We start from the raw sequence: 24764 nt of genomic DNA, 5'->3' as shown, positions 1-24764 counted from the left end.
AGAAATGCAAATTCACACCTGTACAGTAGAGGGCGAAGCTCTAAAAAACCTCTTAGCTGTGCTGCCATTCTGGATTTCAGAAGAATAGGACATGTGAAGAAAGTTCAACACTATGGGCAAATTTCAGGCGGCATTTTTTAAGTTCAACACTATGGGCAAATTTCAGGCGGCATTTTTGCACCCTTGAAGGGCGCTTCAGGGAGGGGTTTCTTCCATTTGTAAGGGTTTTTCCAAACTAAAGGGAACAAATGGACCCCTTCACGAAGGGCCCTTCCATAAAAGTCTAGAACTACAATAAGCATCATGTTCACACAACGCGCACAACTCACGATTTCTCTGCACTTACTCATGATTTCTCTCAACATGAGGGACAGGAGAGCTGTCTGTCAATAAATGGCAAAACAAAGTAACTTGCGTTACTTATTTGAAAAACTGAGATATTTTATTGTAAATTTAAAAGTAATGCATTACTTTACTAGTTATTTGAAAAAGGTAATCTGATTACTTGCGTTACTTGTGATGCGTTGCCCACAACACTGGTTCTGAGTATGTTGATGTGTTGCTATGTAGTTGCTAGGATTTTCTGGGTGGTTGCAATGCATTCTGGTTACGTAAAGATCTTGATTTTTTTTATGCTAGGCCATTGATATGTGTTTGCTAAGTTCTTCTAAGGTGTTTGAGTAATGGCCAAGGTTATAATAGCTCACAATGCAAGTGTTTTCTTGGCCTTGCTATGTGGATGCTAAGGTGTTATGCGTGGTTACACTGGTTGCAATGATCCCACAATTCTAGGTTTTTCTAGGTGGTTGTCAGGGTTTTGATAGGTGGTTGCTAAAGTGTTGTGTTTTGAGTATGTTAGTGTGTTGTTATGTGGTTGCCAAATTACTTACTGGCCAAAGTAAAAAGAGTCCACCCTCAAATCTCGATGATATTTGGTCTCTAGAATGCTCAGGTCGTGCCTTCGATCCAATCCAACCCATTTTATTATCCACCAGGCAAAAATCATGAGTTAGATTACTTGGGGAAATAATAGCACATCTCTTCTCAATAAGTTGCACTGTCATTCATGCGCTGAAGTTTAATGAGCAATTGTAAAAGCGATGCTTGCCTTAGCAGAGATATGTTCACTGCATGTTGGGAGTATAACAGACCTCAGCTGTTCAGTGGAGTGTGAGCGCTCTTTGTGTTGTGAAGTGTAGCTGCTCTGTGTGTGTGGAGTGAGTGGGCCAGAACTGTGGCTCAGAGCTTCAGTTGTTTTGGAGACAGGCCTCAGTGTCATCCAGTACCACGGCTCTGTATAGTCTGCAGGAATGTCTGCTCGGTGTCTTTGTTCACTTCCTCAATACCGTTTCCATATACACAGGTGGCCGTCTAGCAAGACTCAACATGTAGCAGAGGATATTTTTTTAAAACTTACTTTCTTTAGAGGAATACTACTGTTTTTTGTTTTCCATACAGATGCAACGAATTAGGCCTTAGGCTTTTCAAGCTTTGAAAGAGTTGAGTTGGCCCTTTTCAATGAATTGGTTGATTCAGTTCACAAAGCTAGTCTGAATGATTTGTTCATGAATCAGACTGATTTGGTTATGAATCTCTGAACTAGAGTGGAAGATTATCAGAATTGAACTTTTTCAATAACAAGTTAATTTATTTATTTATTTATTAATTTTATTTTATTTATTGACTCTTAGAAGCTACCGTTCCCATTCATTGTAATTGCATGGAAAGGAGTAACCGGCACAATTCTTCAGAATTTTGTCCTCCACAAAATAAAGAGAGGGCGGGTAAATAAATAAATACAGGTGAACTATTCCTTTGAGAAACATTACATAAATTTTATATGAAGCGCAGGTCAGGTCCGGCTCTTTTCTGTGCTGACAGAACTGCTTTGTCAAATTAGCGACATGGAACTGCATAATAAATCTGATGAATAGACCCCGAGAACAGGAGATTATGCAACCGCATTGTGCTTGTATGTTTGGACAAAGCTTTCTGAAATTCATTTGAGCTTCACCGTTTTATCTTTTATATATTATCTATTATCACAGGCTTATTACATATTATATTGATACAATAAAAACGTATAAAACAATGATTTGCACCTAAAAGAAATATTGTTTTTATTGACTTTTTTTTTTTAGGGGGGGTCAGTCAAGCTATAATTTGTTGTATTTGAAACCTATTAGAATTGTTAGTCTTGTCAGAATGGGGTAATTGCAGATGAATGCATGTTAATTGTGAGATTATGGGCAATTGAACCAGCATAATACAGTTATTATACAGTCTGGTTTCTTCTCGCCTCAAATTTTCTATCTGTTGAGACCCAATCAGGCAGACGACTGGCTTCCCTGTCTGTCGTGTGCAGTTTGATATGTTGTGAAGAAATGTTATGCGTACATTTTTTTTACTTTCTCTCAAATTATAGTTATTGCATGTCATGGTGTTGAGGTACTGTGACGTAAATATTGCAGTTGTTTCCGCAGTAATCGTCCCGATAATTGTATATGTTATGCCATGTGTTATGCAACACAGATGTTGTGAAAAATCAGCATCAGTCCTTATGTTTTGTACATTTGTATATTGTGCAAGAGACTCTTGTAAGCTGAACTTCTCGGTGTAATGAGACATGAAGGCTACAAAGGAATGTTAAGAAAGGAATGCCCCATTTGGGCAGCTTGGACAATTACCCTAGTCTGTCAAACAGGTGTGGAGTGCAAACAGCCTCAAACACCCTTAAATATAAATAGGCCTGCTGTGTTTCCCTGTGAAAGAATGTGCCATCTAAATTAGACTGAGTGTATTTGTTGATTTAAACCACAATTCATTTTATCCACTCAAGACCTGCCTAACAAAACACCAGTATACAGAGAGCACTTTACTATATATATATTAAAAAAAAAACTTAATACTTAAGAGATCTGTTTTAATAAGAGTATTCATTTATGAAAAAAGACTTTTGAAATAACATTAATGTTGTATATGCTTATATATCATCCCCATTCATTGGAGAGCAGCTTGTTGTCTTTGTTTACTTCGGTACTATATTTCTTTTTAAGTCAGTTTAACACAGACACATACCTAAAGTCTTAAAAAGCTGCATTTAAAAGCCTTTTGTAGAATTGTAAGTAAAATTTAAACAGTAGGCCTAAAGCAATTGAAACAATTCAGGAAACTGCAACAAATAAATAAATAAATAAATAAAGTTATTATATATATTTTAAGTTATTTATTATATAACATTTTAAAACACATAACTAATTTCCCTGTGGAGAAAGAGTGTTTTTCTTGTGGTAAAATTTTATTTTACAGTGTCCTTGTTACATGTTACATAATAACTATAAATGATGCAACTAAACCTAACCCTTACTCATAGTAAGTACATGTAGCCTAGTTAATTATTATTACTCAGTACATAAATGTATAATTACTGTAACACAGACACCTTCAAATAAATTGTAACTCTTTTTTGTATTAAAAATGGTTGTGAAATAATGCTTTAAAAAAGTCTTCTAAGAAGCACATGCCACAAGTAATTTTTGTGACACAAATGCCTTTCCTTTTGCTTTTATTTATTTCAAAATATTGCTTTTATTTTCAACTGTAGAGTTTGTTTTTCCCAGGATGGCAAATTAGTGTAAATTAAAATAAAAATATATATTTTTTTTTATGTTTTATGAGTTGTGTCGTGTTGATAAAATAGCAATTTATTAATTTTCAGACTTACTTCAGAGACCTTTATGCTCATATAAGGGTTAAGGCCAGGTTAAGACCAGTGTGTGACAACTAGCCCCGGGCTCTTTCTACACTTCTCTGTGTGCGGTGGGAGGAGCCAGTGTCGCTGGAACTGTGATTGCGTTTGTGCGCGCGCGGGTCTCTGGAGGAGCTGAGCCAGTGAGATCACATCCTCGCGATGCAGCTGCCAGCGAGTCAGAAAGAGAATGCCAGTTTATGACTGAACTACGGCTCAAATCTGCGACATACGCATACCCTTTCAGAACTATTGTAGCGACATATAAACGCGTTGATTTTAGATTATATACGTAGCCAGGTTCTTCCAGTCTTTCGGGACTATGGAATGCGGTTTCACTTAAATACCTCCTCCCTCCCTCCCTCCTGTTCTTGGTGGGCTCGCGCATTTTGTCACGGCTCGTTGTTGGATCTATCGGTGTGAAACCGAACGCAATGTGGGCCAGAAACGATTTTGAGGACGGATTCGACACTTACAAGATAGGTAAGAGCCTACCGCTTGTGTAATGACACAGTAAGCCAGCTATTATGTTAATAAGAACAGCCATGTTTGATCTTCAGACTGGCGCGTGTAACGGCTCGTGTATTGTTGTTCCGCGCGCTCAGGCTCTGATGTATTAGTGATGTTCCGTTATGAGCGTTGTGATGTTGACCATCACTCGTGTCACCTTCAGGCGGTCTTTGTTTGGGTCAAGGGACAGATATGGACACACAAGGTCCCTAACAGAGGGCTCTCTAATATATGCAGTGCCGTGGCACACATAGGTCCTATTTTTTTTTAGCTTGTGTGTAACTTATATATAGGCTATATATATGGTAACACTTTAGTTTAGGGTCCAGTTCTCACTATTGACTAGTTGCGTATTAGCAATAGCATGAATATTACTAGGATATTGGCTGTTTATTAGGCTAGTACTTATAAAGCGCATATTAATGCCTTATTCTACATTACCTTATCCTACATCCCTTTAATCCTACCTAAACTAAACAACTACCTTACTAATAAGCAGTAATTAGGAGTTTTTTGAGGCAAAAGTCATAGTTAAAAGTTAGTTAATAGTGAAATGTTGTGAAGACATGTTTTTCCTTAAAATAAAAATTTATATAAAACACTAATCATTTATTTTGTTGTTATTCTAAAGTATTACATTTTACATAGTTTTATGCTTGTAGCTACTATTAATGTTAGGTGTAAATAAAACAGATTTTTATTTTTTACTGTTATAAACTCTCTATGTTTTAAATTATTGCATTAATTTACTTAATACATTTTTTCCCACTCAAGTATTGAAATTGCTTTCATGTGTCTTATGCAAATTGCTCAGTGGTGAAAGTAAAATACACAGTGTTAGGCCATTTAGTAGTTTGTGCTTTTACACTTTGTGTGTTTAAAGTTGTCTAGATATTGAACAGTGATGCAACAGATTCTAACTAGTCTCTCTGCCAGTATGTTTAATAATTCATATCATGTTGCATAACTGTTGGTGGTCTTGAAGAACGGCTGGTGCCCCGTCAACAACAAGCCCTATGTTTACCCGGGATATTTACTCATCTGATACTCAGTCACGATGGCTAATGTGGATCACTTTCATATGAACTGGTATGAACTTGAGGTTTTTCCACCCAGGAATTATGGAGACCTATTTTTGATTCTGGTGATTTCAGCTGGGTCTTGGCCTCCTGTTGGTCTTGAACTTTAAGATTCATAAAGCATCTGAAGTATGTTTTGTTTTTCTTTCTCAGCTGCTATATCAGGAAAATTGCTCCAAGTTTGTGATTTTTCTAAGATGTATGGCACCAAAACTGCATGTGTCAGGAGTTGTTGATTTTGCTGATAGTAGGCCTGCCTGTAATGAAAAGGATGGTGTTGTGTTTTTTTTTCTTTAGTTTTTAATAATGTAGTAATCTACTCCATAATAATATTTCATCCAAACTTTGTACTATGAATCAGTAATTTTTGTTCTCTCTGGAAGCAAATCAGCATGTTTGTTCAGAGATGTTGGCAAAAGAGATTTCATATTCCATTTTTTTTTCCTGGCAGGCGTTACGGAGGACAGCCTAAATGGTGGTGTCTAAACGGATTAGCCTACACTTCAGAATAGATTAGGCTAGCAGATATTGGGGACAAGTCCTCTAGCGCAAGACTGACCATTTGGTTCACTGAACTTCACCTTGTTTTAGTGGTATAGTACTTTTGGCCCAGATAAAAACTGTTAAAAAGTTTGGGGTCGGTAAGATTTTAAGTTTTTTATTTTATTTTTAGAAGTATTTTATGCTCAACATTGTTGCATTTATTTTGCAAAAAAAGGTGGTAAAACTCTAATATTGTGAAATATTATAAAAATTTAAAAGAACTGTTTTCTATTTGAATATATTTTAAAATGTAATTTATTCCTGTGATGTCAAAGCTGAATCTCCAGCATCATTACTCCAGTCTTCAATGTTACATGATCCTTCAGAAATCATTCTATTATGCTGATTTGCTACTCAAGAAAACAGCTTAATATTTTTGTTGTAACTGTTATAATTTTTTTTCAGGATTCTTTAATGAGTAGAAAGTAAAAAAAAAACAGCATTTATTTGAAGTATAAATCATTTGTAACATTATAAATGTATTTACTGTCACTTGATCAATTTAATGTGTCCTTGCTGAATAAAAGTATTAATTTATTAAAAGAAAACTTACTGACACCAAACTTTTGAGTGATAGTGTGTACATATCAAATGAACAAAACTATAAATAGGCTATGTCTAATAGAATTAATAATTTTAAGACAACAAAACTGTTCTGTGTCTTAGCGATTCTTTTTGCTACATTTTTGAGTAAATAGAACTGATTCTAAATGAGCACTGGTTCTTTATTCCTAACTAGGGCTGCACATTGAATCATTTTAGCATTGATTTCATGATGTGCGCATCCACGATAGTCAAATCGCAGGATGTGTGATGTCAAGTATAGGGATCGTAGTTGATATGTGATCCGTTCAGACCAGGCACACGAAAAGCATGATTCTCGGATTAATTGCAAAGTTTAACCATCATAGAGTCATGATGGAGGGTCAGTTTAAACATTCAAGCAATTTTAAATAATTTTAATGCAAGTAGATGCATGTTTTAAGGAAAGAGAACCCAATTCGGAACTCTTGCGCTGTTTTCTGTGCGCACACACAGAGGAATATGGCACAAAAGAATTCCGTTCTCTTTGCTTGAACGGACACGTACACCCAAAATTATGTCAAACTGCCTGTCTCGGCAAGTATCCTCGTAAAAACAATGGCTTATGGCTTACGTGAACGTAAACAATTGAGAAAGAAAACGAATGCGGATCATTATATTGGATCTGTGCATTAGCTCTTAAAGTAAAGCAGCCTAATATACCCGCTGCTGAAGAACAAAATACAAAGAGAAAATAACTTGTAGCTTTAACAAAAAGCTACATTTAATTTATACAGTGAAGATTATGCGGTGTTATTTTGCATTTGATTATTCAATTTCTGTACCTACTGTTAGACTTAGCTGAAAAATATAGGCAAAAGCACTTAATTTGTATGTTTTGCCCTATTGTACTTATGATGTAATTCGTTTATTCTATGCAGATTCACTCCCCTACAGGCTACAAAATCACTCCAATCATTCTAGAATGATTCATTCTTTCCAAATAGAGCTATTCATATGGTGAAACTGTTTTCATATCGCAATATATATATATATATATATATATATATATATCGCAGGAAAACAAAAGATCGCAATGTCAGTTTTTTCCAATATAAGTAATGGTCTTTGTAATGGCGATCTGAGAATTGCACTTCCTTGTCGTTATTGAATGCTCACTTGACTTAACTAAAAGTCTTTCATTGTGAATAGACAGTTAAATGGTGGAACAGTTTGAAATCATGTGTTTGTTGGACATGACATCCCTCTGTTTGTCTCCTCCTCTTCCATGGTAACCCTGTTCTGTTTGTTTCCTAGGTTCGAGCACGTCCTCTCCTGGATGGGTCCCAGGCTGCGACTCAGCATGGCAAGCTTCCTCTTCCGCCACTGGCATTAGCAGCCGCGGGCGACGTCACAGCGCTGCCTCGGACAGTGGCGATACCGGCATTGGAACCTCGTGTTCTGACAGCGTAGAAGGTACGACATATATGGCACAGCTTACTTTCGAACAAACCATGGGTGGCTTGGTTGACTAGCCTTAATCTGTTTTGTGAGGGGTGAAACGTATTATTGATCGGCTGTTGTAATTCACGGCTGGTTTTCGCAGTCAGACTTTTTCTAGCAAGCTCATTACAAAATCAGCCCGAAGTCATGACCCATGTCCTTATGCATCGCTTTAGTCAGACAGAAACTTAGGATCTTTGAACATCAGCTCCAGTTTTGCCATGACCAACAAATACAGAGATTTTAATGCTTTAGCGAGGGCAAACTAGGGCTGGTTTTTGTCTGCCACTTTGATTTTTGAGAAGTTATCCTGAGCAAGCAACGTTTTGTAAAAGCCTCTAGAAATGGGTCACGCTTCAATGTCTCTTAAATGTATGTAGGCCAATGTGTGCAGTGGCTTATGGGTAGAGATTATAAGATGATGAGTAATGTGAAATAGTTGAGTTTTCTCTTTTGCCAAATGACTGTTTGCATCCAAACACTCCAAATCACATGTATGTTTATTGGTGCCTCAAGCTGATCCTTCACATTGAGCCAAACTTTTTTTTTTATTTAACATGTTAGACAACATAGGAATTATAAGGCCAACAACATACAATTTGAATCTAGACCAAGAGTTTAGTGCCTGTTAAGGATGCCTGCATTGGAATAATTTAAAAGCAGAAAAAAAAGGTGAGAACAATTATACTCCGTCAGTCAGTAAGATTTTTTAAATGTTTTTGAAAGAAGTCTCTTATGCTCAACAAGGCTGCATTTGTTTGGTCAAATATATATATATATATGAATATATAATATATAATATATATAAATGTATGTTAAAATAAAAATGGCAAAGCTGAATATTCAGCAGCCATTTATCCAGTCTTGATCATTCAGATCAAATGCTAATTTGGTGAAACATTTAAACATTCTTTGATGAATATAAAGTTTAAAAGAATAGCATTCATTTAAAATTAAAAATAGTAATGTTTTATAGCAATGTTAAAGTTATTACTGTCATCATTGCTGAATAAAAGTATTAATTTCTTTAAAATCTTACTGATTGCAAACTTTTGGATGGTAATGTCTGCTTGTGCAAGTAAATGAAGAGGCCTTTTTGGCATGTATTTAGTGATTTTATCTTTGCAAAGAGAAATATGAGTAGAAATTAAGTTGACTTGGATTTCTCAGTTGTTATTCTCCGGTTGAAATTAGTCTTAATGTTATACTAGTCTTAGTATAGATAAAGCATTGAAAGATTTTAGCCACAATGTTATCATCTAATATAAAATGTGCAGGTTATTAATTTGGTAAATGTAGGGTTTTCAAGGTTGGGGAGAAGGTTTTAGTTACAATAGTGATTGTCAAAACAGTCACGACTCACAGCAGATGCACTTCGTCTTTTTTCTTCCATGGTATTTCTGATATGGTCATACATATTTTAGTGTAAATAACTACCTACAACTTAGCAGCTATAATCACCCACAAGGCAGCTCAGTCAAAAAAAGTAGCACTTTACTCTTCATGCATTATGCAGGGGATTTCAGTGGAAGGCAGTTCTTTTACAATTAAGTTTAAAAGAAACCCATGCAATACATTTACAAATACAAATTGAATGGCACTTAAATTTAGTGGCACTAATGAGCATTATTTACTAGATGTTGGTGGTCCGTATCCAGACTCTCAATGTCAGTAGAGTTCCTGTGTCTCATCTGGTAAAGCATAATGCTAGCAGTGCCAAGGTGATGGGTTCAGTGACAACACACAATGTATAAATAATGTTATATATTAAACGATAATAATGATATATAAATAATACTAGAATAGCACTACGTTTTTTACAAGTTCACATGCAGTTGTAGGGTGTTCTATATGGTTGTTAACTAAAAAGACAACTATATTAGCGTCCACAGCAGCAGACAATATCGTTGTTTATTCTAAGCAAAGCACGTGATTGTCTGTCACTTTAAATGCAAAAGGTCGTTACAGTAGGCTGAATTCTGATTGGCTGTCAATGATTTGATTGTTCATCAGCTGGATAAAATCGTTCTGAAAGTGATTCCAATGATTTAGTTTCTCTGTGCCATTATCGTTATAGTTGTTGTGTGAAGTGTTAACTCTGTTGTTCTTTAATATTGAGAACGATTGTTAGAACTATATCTTTATTCCTTTCGTCCTTGGTGTGAAGAGGCCTTTAGGGTTTTCTGGGTGGTTGCTAGGGTGTTGCTAGGTGGTCAGAACAGCCCACCCCCAAGTCTCTAGGATTTTGTGATCGCTGGATAAATTTTGTGCTCCCTCACTCAATGTAAATCTATGGGTTTTATTCTCCCCTGATTTGTCATTATAATTGATGCCTAGGGCTATGATGTATTTATCCAATGGTATATCATGTCTTTTTCAGTGTGAGCTCCCAGCTGGAGGCGTACCATCCTGCCCTATATTTCCATGCAGTGGCCGTGTTGGTTATTATCTCACGGTACTTCCTGTCCCACTGCTGTCTAAAGGGAGCTGACAGTTGCCTGGCTCAGTGATCCAGAAAGACGGGCCGTCCTGCCGTCAGGCTGACCGTGGCCATGCTCGTATTGAACACAACTCCCTGCTTAAATTGATCTCTTTATCATTAGTGCAGTAAATACGCCTCCGCTCAGGGCTCAAATCAAGGTCAAGCACAGAGTCACTGTCTGTTCATACATTCTGTTCTGTTCTGTTGGGTTGTAAATTTTGGCTTTTGCGAAAACTTGTGACTTAAATTAAATGCCCCAAGTGGTACTGGTGCAACACGCAGTCCAAACACGCTTGTTTCAGTCAAGATTGATCTCAGGGCTTTGTCTCGGTGCCGATTTAGATGCACACAGCCAGTATGAGTTGGCTCCAGAAGTAGGGCAGATCTGCCATGGAAACATCTGTAATAATCACTGTGTAGGATGAGAGCCGTGATATCACCACATGGTAGAGAAAATAACTATGACCTCCCCTGCACTGCTAGACATGATGACTAAATCCATGTAGAACTTCAACGTCAAAGCTGAATATTAATGCTTGTCATTGTCAATATTAAAGTTTTTGTGGTGTGTTTGTTTTTTTAAATACTTTGGCTACTTTAATGATGTTTTCAATAATTATAATTATATTAAGCAGATGGATATAATTTAGCAGATGGATATAATTTAACGAATGGATATACTATTGCAAAAATAATGGTTCTCATATAGGTTTTCTAAACACTCTAACATCTGCCATTGACGGTGTCGACTCAAAGTTGGTGTGTTGGTCTTGTCAGGATGCTCAAACAAAAAGAACGACGTGTTTACTCATTTTTGGGGGAATCATCCTAAATATTAAGCTGGGATGGATTTGGGATTCACTTTGTTTAAATCTCGCTATGTTGTGCTGTGCTCAAGGATGGTTTTATGTTGGCCTGAAGTCCCTCTCTCCCAAATCTTTCCTTCATTTAGAATTCTAATGCAGACTGATTGTCTGTAATCTACATGAAAAAGGGATAAACTATTCTGGAAGCCTCTCCAAAACCACTATATCTTGTTTTCAACGTGCAATTGGCTTATTACATTTTCACTCTATAAAACACTGAAACAGTCTGGAAAATTCAGCCGTAATGGACAGACAGCAGCACTCTATAATTTAATAGCTACTGTCTCAAGATTTAAGTGTTTCAGTGTTTCCTAATCTTTTCTGAAGCTTTAGAAATTGGTTTAGAATCTGTTATTTTGTTTTATTTATATACTGTATCATAGTGTGTGTGTATATATATATATATTGGGAATCACTGATCTAGTTTGTCTTTTTTTTAATGCTATTGCTAATTGCTAGTCAAAGGTGCTTTTTCTGTGTTTTTATGGTGTGGGTTTGCTCTCCTCATGTGGATTTCATAATTAGCAGACGGCCTCATTACGGTGCTGCATATCTGTGAGCCTGGGGACATGTCCTGCATTAAGGACATCCTGTCATATTGTACTCAGTCACTTTTGAGCACATGTGACCTCAGATGCATAGAGACAGATGCATAGTCACCATGCCTCAAGCCAACTTAAACACGCTTAATAAGACTAATGGATTCAATGCATTAGATACAAATCATAAGGAAATTTGGTTATGAATTGGCCTGTTTAATGCTGAAAAAAACTGGTACCATTTAAATTATTGGTGAAAGTTAGTGATTAGTGTATCTGTCTACAAACATATCGAAAGTAATTTTGTAGATCTAATAAAATAATTGTAACCGGTCTGAGTGAAGTTGTTAAGTCTTGAGGTTGCTCAACAGTTATCAGTTGTGATCTTACCATTTGGCCCTCTGAAGGTCTCATGACAGAGTAAGTTTTCCTTGTAAGACGTCTTCACTAGTCTATAGTGTCAGGCTTTCCTGTGACACGTTTAACCTTGAGAATCGTGCCAGAGATGTGTCCTCTTGAAGATTAATTTGCCTACTTTCATCCACCTTGAGAATCAGAATTCCCTCTCTCCAAATGAGCTGCCGGTGGATGACCTAAAACAAGGCACAGGAAATTCCTTTTGTCTTGAACCAGGACGCCTCATGACCTGAGTCACTAATTATACCTTATTATGGGCAGCAGCTTCATAATTACTCCTGGGGGGTTGATGGCTCCTATCGGAAGCTTCATTCTTGTTTCAACAACTCTTGCATGGGATTAGTGATAAGGTAATGACATAGCTGGACTTATTTAGACCAGAATCACATTTATTGCCCCACTTGCCATACTTCCGATCTGTCGATCTGTCTGAGTAATGATTATTTGTCAGTAATCGGATGAAAGTCTTCTGTCCTGGGTCCTTAACATATTTGTCCTTGAATGTTTGCCAGGCACTCCTGGCACATGCATTTCCATGGAGCACTTACGCAATGTAGTTTAGGATGGTAGGTGTCATCTTTCTGTGTGAGGATCAGCTGTGTCGAAAGGAAACCCGAATCGCATGACTTATCAGCCAAGAATAAACACAGAGGTGCCCTAAGACTAGCTGGAAAGGATGCCTTGGATGCCACTGAAGCATCCAGAAATACACAAGGAGCAATCTCAACAAAGTGACGTGCATTCCAGTGTATTTGTGATCGCTGTGAGTTTGCATTGTTTATAACAATTTCTGTCTATCTATCCATCTATCTCACTTTGCTGCTGTGTAAGTGGCCATTGGTCCTCAGCAGCATGAAGGGCGAAACTTTTATTCAAATTCTAAATAGATTAGCCTAAAAAATGTGCAAAGTGTTAGGTTAGGGTTAAGGTTAGGTTAGGTTAGATGTCACTCATCTCAGTTCATCGCGATCTCACAAACTTCCATTATAATCAAGTTTTCTACACTGCACATTGAATCTCTTATTTAATCTTCTTATTTACATCGTGTCTACACTTTGTTGTTTATAATGAGAGGATTCGCTAGCATGCAGAGTTCAGCACTGGACAAAAACTCAAAAACGATGATTGGATTATGATTAACTTAAACACCTCTGATTGGCCAATGGATTCAAGAAATCAACGGATGTGTCTGTGATTAGCTACATTGCTCAACGCTGTAAAACACGTTGTAAATTGTAAATGCTGTGATGGGCACCGGGAACAATCGCGTCAAAACTCAATAAACGTCATGTTTTTAGATTTAGCTCTATTACATTTACAGTTTCAGCAAAGCAAAGATGCATTATGTGTTTCATAAAAATGATTTATTCTTTTTTTATAGCAATCTTTATGTAAAATAAAGTTGGAAAATAGATATATATTATTATTCAGTATTATTAGTAGGGCTGGGCGGTATATCGAGTTTGTACGATATATCGCTATATTTTTTTGAAACGATATGGAATGAGGCAATACCGTTTATATCGATACAGTAGTTTGATACGAGCACATCTGAAAAACGCGGAAGACGCAGTGTGAGCTGCCGCAGTGAAAGTAGCCTACATAGTACAATTTGTCCTAAACATGACACAAGCTTATATTAAGGGCTTCAAAATAACTGGTAAGATATAGTTAACAAGTTTAAAGCAGCTTGCCCTGTCAGATGCTTACTGACAGATACTGTTGCTGACTGACAGATAAATACTTGCGCTGTTTAATGCGTTTGAGATGTGTTGCTTTCCTCAGTGCTTAACTTACATTTCACAGGTATATTCTCCATCTGTAAATGTTAGAAAGTCAAACAAATATGTCCATTTCACTGTCAGGAGAGGACGAGCTTCTGCAATTGAATCTCCGCTAATATCCAAGCTTCCGTTAATGAGCGACGCCGCGCGCATGCGCGCCAAACAGACGGAGCACAATAGAATAGTAACGCAATAATTCTGACTAAAATATACATATTGCTAAAATGTTTGTTGTTGGAAACAATAAATAGGCCTATGCCATATGGGGAATTTTAAACCTACAAGTATATTTTTATGAAAGTGACCATTATAACGGGATAATCAAACGCAGGCTAATAGTTTAAGTTCTTTTGTTTTTATTTTCATTTTTAGTTTAGCCTTTAGTCAATTTAAAAACAAAAGCATTATTTTTGTTGGAATGTAATGTGATTTTAACCACCTTTTTGCACATAATATATTGCATAGCCTACATTACATTCACTATATTTGTTTCCATATCCTCCAATATCAACATTGTTTGTAGGATATCATTGGGCAGGATGAAAATGGCATGTTTTTTTAAATAAATACAGATTTTCTTTATCCAAATGGAAAAATGTAGAAAGTACCGAGATATATATCGTATATCGCCATTTAACCCAAAAATACCGAGATATGATTTTTTGGCCATATCGCCCAGCCCTAATTATTAGTAAGGCATCCTTTGTAAAACGTGCCAAATCAATTGTGTGTTTGAAGCGGAGCCTACAAAGGAGTGTGAAGCATTCAGCTTTGGGACCATCCCTAGTAATATGGTTACTTTATTGTTGGTTTTCACATGGGTCTCAGTTTTTCTGTGGTTGGTTGGAGATGTGATTGTACATCGTATTTACGTTGACAGTTGGTCATTTTTGACAAATTAATGATCTTTATCAGTTTCAAAAACTGGTAAACGATCTTACATTTGCCATTTTAAGTTGCTACTCTGTTTAAAATAATATTATCAATCCAGTGGTATTAACCAAATCTCTCTCTTCAAATCTGTCTGATCTTCTCCGAACATCCTAGTCCCAAGGGAATTCCAGGTCAAAATGTTACTCTCTATTAGATTTGGGCTAGATTAGCTCCTGGCATTGTCTGATTAGCCAGTTGGGATTAGCGCTTGACTGAGAGTTGGGTAATGCAGTTAGGATGATTAAGGGGGGTATTGTTTGCTCATGGCCTTCTGCGCCTTATACCCCATAGCCCCACCCCGAATCATTTTTATATGCCAGCTGCTCTGAACTCATCGCTCTAATGATGGCTTAGACCCTGAATGAGGAATGAGTTTGACACAACACTGAATTAACATTCTCTTCTTAGTTTACATGAGAGCCAAAACCACTTTGCTCAAGTAACTGCTAGATTTTTTGGGCGTTTGCAAATGTATGAGGTATTTCCAATCTAATGAGGTATATGGTAGACTTTATTAAATTTGTTAATTGCTTATATCAGCTGATGCATGCAAGACGAATTTGTTCATTTGCCTTGCAGATATGCATTGGGTGTGCATTGCTTCATGGCAGTTAGCCTAATAGCACATCCTCCCAAAGCCAAAAACAATCACTTTTTATATCAGTAACAGTCCAGCCAAATACTGCTACTAAAGACAGCCTTTCGCTACTCCTCACCCTCTTTAAATATATAAGCTTTGTAAGGATTGTACTTCTCAGCTTTGGCTAGCCATTCTTTGAATAGCTTGGACTTCTTTAATACCCCTTTTCCACCAACAAGAACCGGGTGCTGGTTCAGAGCCAGAGCCAGAGCTGGTTCAGAGTTGGTTCGACTGACGAGCTTACTAAGAACCGGTTTGCCTTTCCACCTGCTAGAGAGCCACAACAGAGCCAGATCTTACGTCACTGTATACGTCTCATGTTGCCCAGCAACCGCTAGTGCGGTAGCGCCAAACACGCCAGGCTTGTTCGAGATGCATCGGCTTCTCGCAGATCGATCGCCGCATGACATCAAAGCACTGCGATAGCGATCTAAAAGCACAAGGAGTCGTATGCTCTCCAAACACTCCTGCAGCTCCGATCGGTCCTCGCCGCTCCGATGCATCTCGAACAAGCCATCAACAATAACGGACGTTGCAATACTATGGATGCTCATGGGTTTGCAAAAATACATCGGAATCCAACGCGTTCGTGCAGCTCGCCGTAAGTTACATAGACGGATATTATAATCGAGCCGCTATTAGCTCGACTAGCTGCTATTTAAAAATGGCGGTCACAAGTTTCTATTCGTCTTGTTGGTCACGGTAACCCCGCCCCCAGCCTCTGACGCAAGCGGTTCTTTCTTGGCTCCGTTTAGACCCTGCAATGATTTGGTGCTACTTAAGAACCAGTTTTACTGGTTCGGAGCTGGTGCTTTGGCGGTGGAAAAACAAAGAACCGATTTGAAACTAGGCTCTGGCTCCGAACCAGCACCAGCTCTGCCTTGGTGGAAAAGGGGTCAGTAGTCCTGGTAAGATGTTTTTTGTTTTGTTTTGTTTTTTGGAAGTTTCATGCTGGATAACACTTGGCTTCACATAGCCAGACCTCTAAATACACAATATAAGGTTTGGTCCTTATGATGTATACTATGCTATTATGATGTATACTTACAATTGTAATTTACAATTAATTATTTCAATCATATATAAAATCGAGGCAATCGTTATTCGTTACTGTCTTTGCTGTGTGTACAGTCGCTGAGCTTTAGGAAGCCTCCGGAGCTGAAATTCAGATATGGTAATGGGCATTTCATTTCCAGCACGCACTGTAAGTGGTTGACCAATCACAACAGACTGGGCCATCTGACCAATCAAAGAAGAGTAGGCTCTCAGAAAGAAGGGGTTTAGAGAGACCGAATCTTCAAACAAATCGTCTCAGACTCTTTGAGAAATTATTTGATGTGCAATGTATATTATGAGATGAATTGGATGAATGTAAACCTGTTGTAGGAGACCTCCAAAACAAAACTAGGAACCTTTAAAATAGTATAATGGGGCACTTTAAGGAAAAACTGACTGATGACTATTATTGATAATTAATACTCACCCGAGGTAGTAATGTGGCCATGATGTGAAATGTCTTTTTAAGAAGTACAATGTCTGTGAGATTTTTTCAGGGCTTTCTTATGACCAACAAGCTGACTAGGCCTAATTGTTCAGACATCACGCAGACTAATTGATTTTCAGGATATGTAGTTTTGCACATCCCTAATCATGGATGTTAAAGCAGGACTTTTGTTTACTTGTGCCGCATTGAAACGTGAGTCATATCACCAACCATATAGAAAATAGAATGAAATCCACTGATGCTTTGCAAAAGAGATAATCCTCTTACCCGAGTTAGTGATGTGGCCATGATGTGAAATGTCTTTTTATGAAGTACAATGTCTGGAGTAATGCCTAACAACCGTGTTTTTTATTTTATTTTTTGACAAGAAAGCTTGCAGATTGTTCAATTTTTTTTGAACTATTGGGCTACCTGATTTCCAGTATTTGTTCTCTGGTGTCTGCTTTGAGACAGCTGGCATGTTCATTTACTCATCGGACATATTGTGGTGTGTTAAAAGCTCAATGGTGTCGAAAAGCCTGCTAGTGCAGGGTCGTCCAGAAATAACGCACCGTTTCACCCTTTGGCAGAGGTGTAAGGATTTTCTGTGCATGTGAACACCAACTTAATCAATTCTGAATTAAGGGTCAAGCTGAGCGTTGATTAAATCTCACCCAAATAGGATTTTCTATCACAACTCCATAACTTGAAGAACCAGTTTGTGCAGTATGTGGACAGTTAATCAGACGCCTTATTTTTTTATGGATGAGAGCAGCGTGAAAGGATGGAAGTATGTCTGTGTGAGGCTGTCTAATTACAGTTGGAGTGCAGCCACGCTCGCACTTGGAAGCTTCTGCCCTGCCCTTTTTAATTAATAATCTCTCTGGGTTATAACCGCACAACCATGACGGGCTAACTCACATTTTTTCTGTGTTGAAAACAGATCTGTATAGTATCCAGCATATCTTGAGCGTATTATGGAGGACAGGGGATAGTAAGGATTTCCATCTGAAAATAAGTTTGACTAGTTTTGTTATAAGCCAAAAAAATCTATATTAGGAATCACATGGTGCTGGAAAATGGCTAAAGGATGAGTTAGCAAAAATGCTACATCAACGCATTCACATCTATTTAGTCTCGTAATAGTTGTATTTCTAAGTGATTTGGGATATTCAATGAGGATTTTTGTATGTCTGAGACCAAATCTTGCTGATAATGTTGTTTAATAGACAAATGATGCGGCTTTGAAGCCTCCAAGCTCCCCATGTTGGTGACCTACACTCTCTGCCATAGTTATAAGCTAGTATTGACTGTTCCATTGGTTTCAGTTCATTGTTGAGTTATCTGGTAAACAGGAAGCTATGTAAGATCATGACGATATCACATGGACACATCATTCACTTTTCTGGCTGTCTACACTGCACAATGAATCTCTTATTTACATCATGTTCGCACTTTTAAGATGAAAGCATTTGTGAGAGTGCAGAAATCAAGTTGCAATGACAAGATCACTGCATTCATGCGCTAAACAGTCATGTCTGTCATCGGCTAATGCTTATCGCTGCAACCTTTCATAATGCAATGGAAGTAGATCTAAATGTAACGCTATAATCAACACTTTTCACGATTAGTTTATCTCGACAGCTGTAATAGTAAAAACGTAGTAAAAGATTTTGAGAGTTACTCGTGTAATACTTTTTTCATATGCAAATATGTTAACCAATCACAGCAGTGGACGTTTACATTGAAGTCTAAATTATGACAAGGTTTTATGTAAAAATCTGACTAACATTATAAGTGCACCTCAGGAAATATTATTAAAAAAATGCAGTTCATGACCCCTTCAACTCAATTCTCAATGAATACTTTGCCATAATAGGTGACTACAATTAATCGCCAGATTCCCAGGAGCTCTGTGATCTGTTTTTATTGTTGTTCTTCATTATTACTGGTTAAAATGATTCATCAGTATTTTGCCATCAATATTGTTTGACTAGATGAAGTTTAACTCTAAATTCATCCCTTTTACAACACCATCATAATCAAAGTAGCGCTTTGGTAACACATTCACCCTCCTCAGCAATATATTTTAAGAAATTTACTGTCAGTCCAAATATTTTTAATTGTTGGTCTGTGCAAGTGAATGTTCTGGGCCTTTGTGTTGTGCGTTTTTAGGAAAGACACATCAAGTAAAAAATGTATTCGAATTTTTACAGGGCTTCCTTATGACCAACAAGCTGACTGATTGTTCAGACATCACACAGACTAATTGATTTTCAGGATATGTATTTTTGCACATAATCATGGATGTGAAAGCAAGACTTTTGTTTACTTGTGCCGCATTGAAACATGAGTCATATCACCAGCCATATAGAAAATAGAATGAAATCCAATGATGCTTTGCAAAAGAGATAATCTTCTTGCCTTAGAGGAAGATAAGAGCTTTCAGTCCTTCAAACACTGCAAGATGTAGTCCTGTGCAAAACCTCCCCGCTGAGACCGAGTAATTTCTCTAATTATGAACTAAGAGCCATGCTGACAAAAGTAGGTTAGCACCTCTTATTGAATATAGTGTTTTATAACTATAGAACATACAGTTTTTGACTTGATACACCATCATGGAATGATCACCAGTGCATTTTATCAGGTTAGCTTCACCCATATTCACATAATCATATGCAGCTTCACCTGTACTTTCAAAGGCCCCACATACAGAACAATTCATGTTAAATTCACTGTATCTGGTGCTCCACCTCAGGAAGGAAACTATTTGGACTTAAGTGACTCTTTCAGTTTCCACATATCCGGAACGAAGCTTCTCTTGACTTTTCCATAGTGGAATTTGTTGATCAGGTCAAGATCAGGTCTCAGTTATTTTATGTAATGTGTGTTTTGCTGATTTTTTGTGTAATCACATTTCACACTACTAAACTCAGCATTTGTAGTTGCTGTAGATCAAGTGTGCTAGATATAGTAGACAGTTGGTTGTGTCGTCAACAGAGTTTCACTTAGAAATTAATATGACAAAATATGTTACATTTCTGCTCAATACACAATACATTTTAATGCTTTTAAAGTATAAACAGTAATATTATTACAGTATTAAAATCACTGTTTTCTATTTTAAAATTTAATTTATTCTTATGATGGAAAAGCTGAATTTTCAGCATCATTACTCCAGTCTTCTGTGTCACATGATGACATTCAGATATCATTCTAATACGCTGATTTGCGGCTCAAGAAATATTTCTTATTATTATCAATATTAAAAACAGTTGTGCTGCTTAATATTTGTTTTGGAAGCTGTGATAAATTTTTTCATGATTCATCAACGAAAGGAATTTATTTGAAATTAAAATCTTTTGTAACATATTAAAAGTCTTTATTGTCACTTTTGATCAATTTATTGCACCCTTGGTGAATTAAGTTTCCTAAAACAATACAAATCTTACTGACCCCAAACTGTTGAATGTTGTAAGTGCATATTTGTAAAATATCTGTCTAAACAGTTTTAGACCTATAAGAATTCTAAGCTTTGTTAGTCTGTAAAAATTGTAAATTTAATTCATGAAAGACTTTAAATGTAGAAAAGGAGAGCGGCTTCTCTTGTAATGAATGAGGTCACCGGCTAATCCTCTCTCATCTCAACTCCAGACTGGTTTATTCTCTCTATTTATCCTATTTTACCATTTTATCCCAAACTGTTCCATATGTTTTTTTGGCACAGCTGAGCCATAAAGGGACCTTGTACATAGAACTTCCTTTATATTGACCTCCTTTCATCTGTTTGGGAATCGCATGTTAGCCATTACGGCTGTGATGATGGCCCTTTTGTGGTAAATGTGAAATGTGCATTAGGTCTCTGTTATTGTGGCCCCTGAGGGCTGGGACGTCTGTCATCAGGCACCAGCTGCAGTGCGTTTGAGGATGAGGTTTGGAGAGATGTTTGTGTGAAAACTGTCACAAAGAACTGTATGATAATTCTCTTTAATTTCAGCTCTAGCCAATGAAACCCGGACAATTTGCAGCACAAAAGTACACTATATATATTATTATTATTTTATTTTTTTATGTATTTTTATTTAAATATATTCATTAATAATTTAGCTTGAGGTGGCACAATGAAAAGACACACTTGTCTTATTTTGATTGCCTGTCTTGTCCTGACGTTTTCTTCACCCTGTATAAAAAAGGCTGTGCCAGTCGCATGGCCTCAAACTCGTGAATGAAACGGGACACGCTGTGCAAGGAGAGAGGGAATGAACGAACATGTATGATGAATGAGAAACCGCCATGTGCTAGTACAGTAGTACTGTATTACATACTTTATCTCACAGGAAGGAGGTAAACTAATCACACAGGAGCAGGAGGCAGCCCAGTTAGACATGTGTCTACTGGATATGGATATAGATCAATATGAATGCAGCCATAATGCTGCCTTTGCTTTAAAACAAGCTGCTGATGGAAGGATGTGAAAAACCACACAGGAAAGGATTGCATAATTTATGCGATTGATGAGAGGAGGAGATTGATCGGTTTATCGGATATAAATGGAGGACCAGAGATAATACAGAGCTTGTATGATGAACAGGAGCTGTAGTCATTCATGTTGTTTTATGATATACAGTACCAGTCAAAAGTTTGGAAACGTTACTATTTTTAATGTTTTTGAAAGAAGTCTCTTATGCTCATCAAGCCTACAGTTAAAAAAAAAAACAGTAATATTATGAAATATTATTACAATTTAAAATAATGGTTCTCTTTTTTAATATACTTTAAAATGTAATTTATTTTTGTGATGCAAAGCTGAATTTTCATCAGCAAGTACTCCAGTCTTTGGTGTCTTATGATCCTTCAGAAATCATTCTAATATGATGATTTATGATCAATGTTGGAAACAGTTGTGCTGCTTAATATTTTTTTTATAACCTGAGATACTTTTTTCAGGATTATTTGATGAATAAAAAGTTAAAAAGAACTGTATTTATTTAGAATATAGAAATCTTTTGTAACAATATACACTACCGTTCAAAAGTTTGGGAACAATAACTATTTTTTTTTTTTAAGAAATTAGTACTTTAATTCAACAAGGATGCGTTAAATTGATAAAAGGTGATGGTAACGATTTATATTGTTAGAAATGTTTTTATTTTGAATAAATGCTGTTTTTATGAATAAATGCTGTTAACGTTTTACTCATCAATGAATCCTGAAAAAAGTATTCCAAAAAAAATATATTAAACAGCACAACTGTTTCCATCATTGATAATAACTGAGTATCAAATCATCATATTAGAATGATTTCTGAAGGATCATAAGACACCAAAGACTGGAGTACTTGCTGATGAAAATTCAGCTTTGCATCACAAAAATAAATTACATTTTAAAATATATTAAAAAAGAGAACCATTATTTTAAATTGTAATAATATTTCATAATATTACTTTTTTTTTTTTTTTACTGCAGGCTTGATGAGCATAAGAGACTTCTTTCAAAAACATTAAAAATAGTAACGTTTCCAAACTTTTGACTGGTACTGTATGTTAAGACATGTGATCCTTCAACCTCTACTGGTAATACTTGAAGTTAGTAAGTATGATGCACTATTACAGAGCTCCACAGTGATGTGTGCAAGCCGTAAAAGGTATTTAGGAGAATGTGTGCGGATAAAAAGTAGGTCCCCACGCCCAGTCTTATTATTACTAATATATTATTATTGAGTTTAAGGTTATAAATTATAGTATTAAGGTTAGTCTTAAATAGCTCAAGAAAAGACTTAATTATCATTAATTTTGGGGACAATAGTTCATCCAAAAATTAACATGCTGTCATAATTTCCTCGCCCTCAATTTGTTCCAAACCTGTATGAATTTCTTTCTTCTGCTGAACACAAAAGAAGATATTTTGAAGAATATCGGTAACCAAACCAAACCAGGGGGGCCCATCAACTGTTTGGTTAACAACAATACTGTTGATGATTTATGACAATGTTTGCTTTATGGTGTTTATATTGTAATATGTTTTAGATGGTTATAAGAGTGCTTTTTTTTATCTCCCTTATATGTTTGAATGAGCAGCTGGAAGTAGAAAAGTAATTTCAAAATAAGAGTCCCTGTGCATTTTGGGCCTGTTTATTATTAAAAGTCCTGTGTTTTGCAGAACATGTTTTTTTATTATTATTACTATTGTTATATTACTACTATTACTATTGTTGTAGTTGTTTTTTTTTTACACAAACTGTATCTGGCATTTAATTCAATGTTCAAATATAAATAATTCCATAATTATTAAATAAACTAAGTTTGAAGCTGAAATAAATATATGTATATATATATATGTGTATATATATATATATATATATATATATATATATATATATATATATATATATATGTATATTGTGTACTTTTTGTATTTAAATAAATTAAATAATTTTGCTTGTAAATGTCTCATCAATTTATTAAGGAAAAACAAATTATTTGATAAATTTGCATTGCGCCACTGAAGTTCTAAAGTTTTGCAAATCAGGAGCCCATGTGCTCCTTGGGAAAAAAAGTATTCGTCAATCCCTGTATTACAGTAGTTTGTGACTTTGCACATTCGGCATTTCTTTTCATAACGAGATCAAGCCGCATGTTAGCACTCCAGGTTCCCTCGAGTATGCACAAATACATGCACACGACACCTTGTAATGGCTCAGCATTTCTATTCCCCGAGCTGATAATTAGCCTCACCAGTTTGAAAACACACTTCGCGTCATCTCGGCCCTCATTAAACACTGCTGAGGCTTGTGTTTTTTTCAGCTTAGCACTCCTGGTCCACCCCGGCTGACACTCATTGTGACCATCCTTACTATTGCATTCATTCTAATGGCTGGAGGAGATTACACATTGCCATCTGTCTGTCTGGTTACCATCAGCAATGTTATCAAGCTAGTATACAGCCTTTGGTCTCCATTTACTTTTAGTGTATGAAAGAAGAGTGAATGTGTTTGCAGTGTGAATGTTTTGTGTTCAGTGAAAGAAAGAAAATCGTACATAAACATGAGGGAGAGTATATGATGACAGAATTTTCCTATTTAGATGATCTAGTGCTTTACATCGAATACAGATTCCAGAATTGGAGGGGTTTACATCAGTAATAATTGGCTGTCTAGAGCAGTTAAGCTCATATGACACGTAGCGCCATTGCTGCAGTGTGCCGCTCATGTTTCTGGAGGCTTGGCCGTGACCTCCTCTCGGAGCCGTTACATCAACTCCTCTTGTGTCACTGTGGAATTCTGAGCAGCTGGTGATGCAACAGCGAGACGGAAATACTGACTGCTGACAGAACTGGCACGTCAGGAAGAGTTTTCTAGAGCCTTGGCTGAGGAAGGACGTCTCCTATGAGTTTCCAAACACAGACATTAGTCCTATCTATCTATCTATCTATCTTAACTATCTATCTTATCTACCTTACCTATCTATCTATCTATCTATCTATCTATCTATCTATCTATCTATCTATCTATCTATCTATCTATCTATCTATCTATCTATCTATCTATCTATCTATCTATCTATCTATCTATCTATCTATCTATCTATCTATCTATCTATCTATCTATCTATCTTTCTTTTCTATTTATCTATATGTCTGTCTATCTATCTATCTATCTATCTATCTATCTATCTATCTATCTATCTATCTATCTATCTATCTATCTATCTATCTAT

The 24764-nt window shown here is 36.4% G+C and overlaps 1 protein-coding gene across 2 annotated transcripts in view; it reads left to right on the top strand.

Moving 5' to 3' along the window:
- Positions 1-3868: 3868 nt before the first annotated feature.
- The window catches only part of cep85l (centrosomal protein 85L), a 59336-nt gene continuing 38440 nt past the window's right edge, over positions 3869-24764 (top strand). For both annotated transcript variants that reach the window (XM_081377830.1, XM_081377829.1), the window contains exons 1-2: positions 3869-4231; positions 7720-7878. In XM_081377830.1, coding sequence (XP_081233956.1) covers positions 4183-4231; positions 7720-7878 — 208 coding nt within the window. In that variant the 5' untranslated portion in view covers positions 3869-4182. The remainder of the gene's footprint in view (positions 4232-7719; positions 7879-24764) is intronic.

The sequence above is a fragment of the Scardinius erythrophthalmus genome, assembly GCF_964197995.2.
Source record: "Scardinius erythrophthalmus genome assembly, chromosome: 11".
NCBI classification, from domain to species: Eukaryota; Metazoa; Chordata; class Actinopteri; order Cypriniformes; family Leuciscidae; genus Scardinius; species Scardinius erythrophthalmus.
Note: the sequence above shows the minus strand (reverse complement) of the source record. Positions and strands in the feature narration are given on the sequence as shown.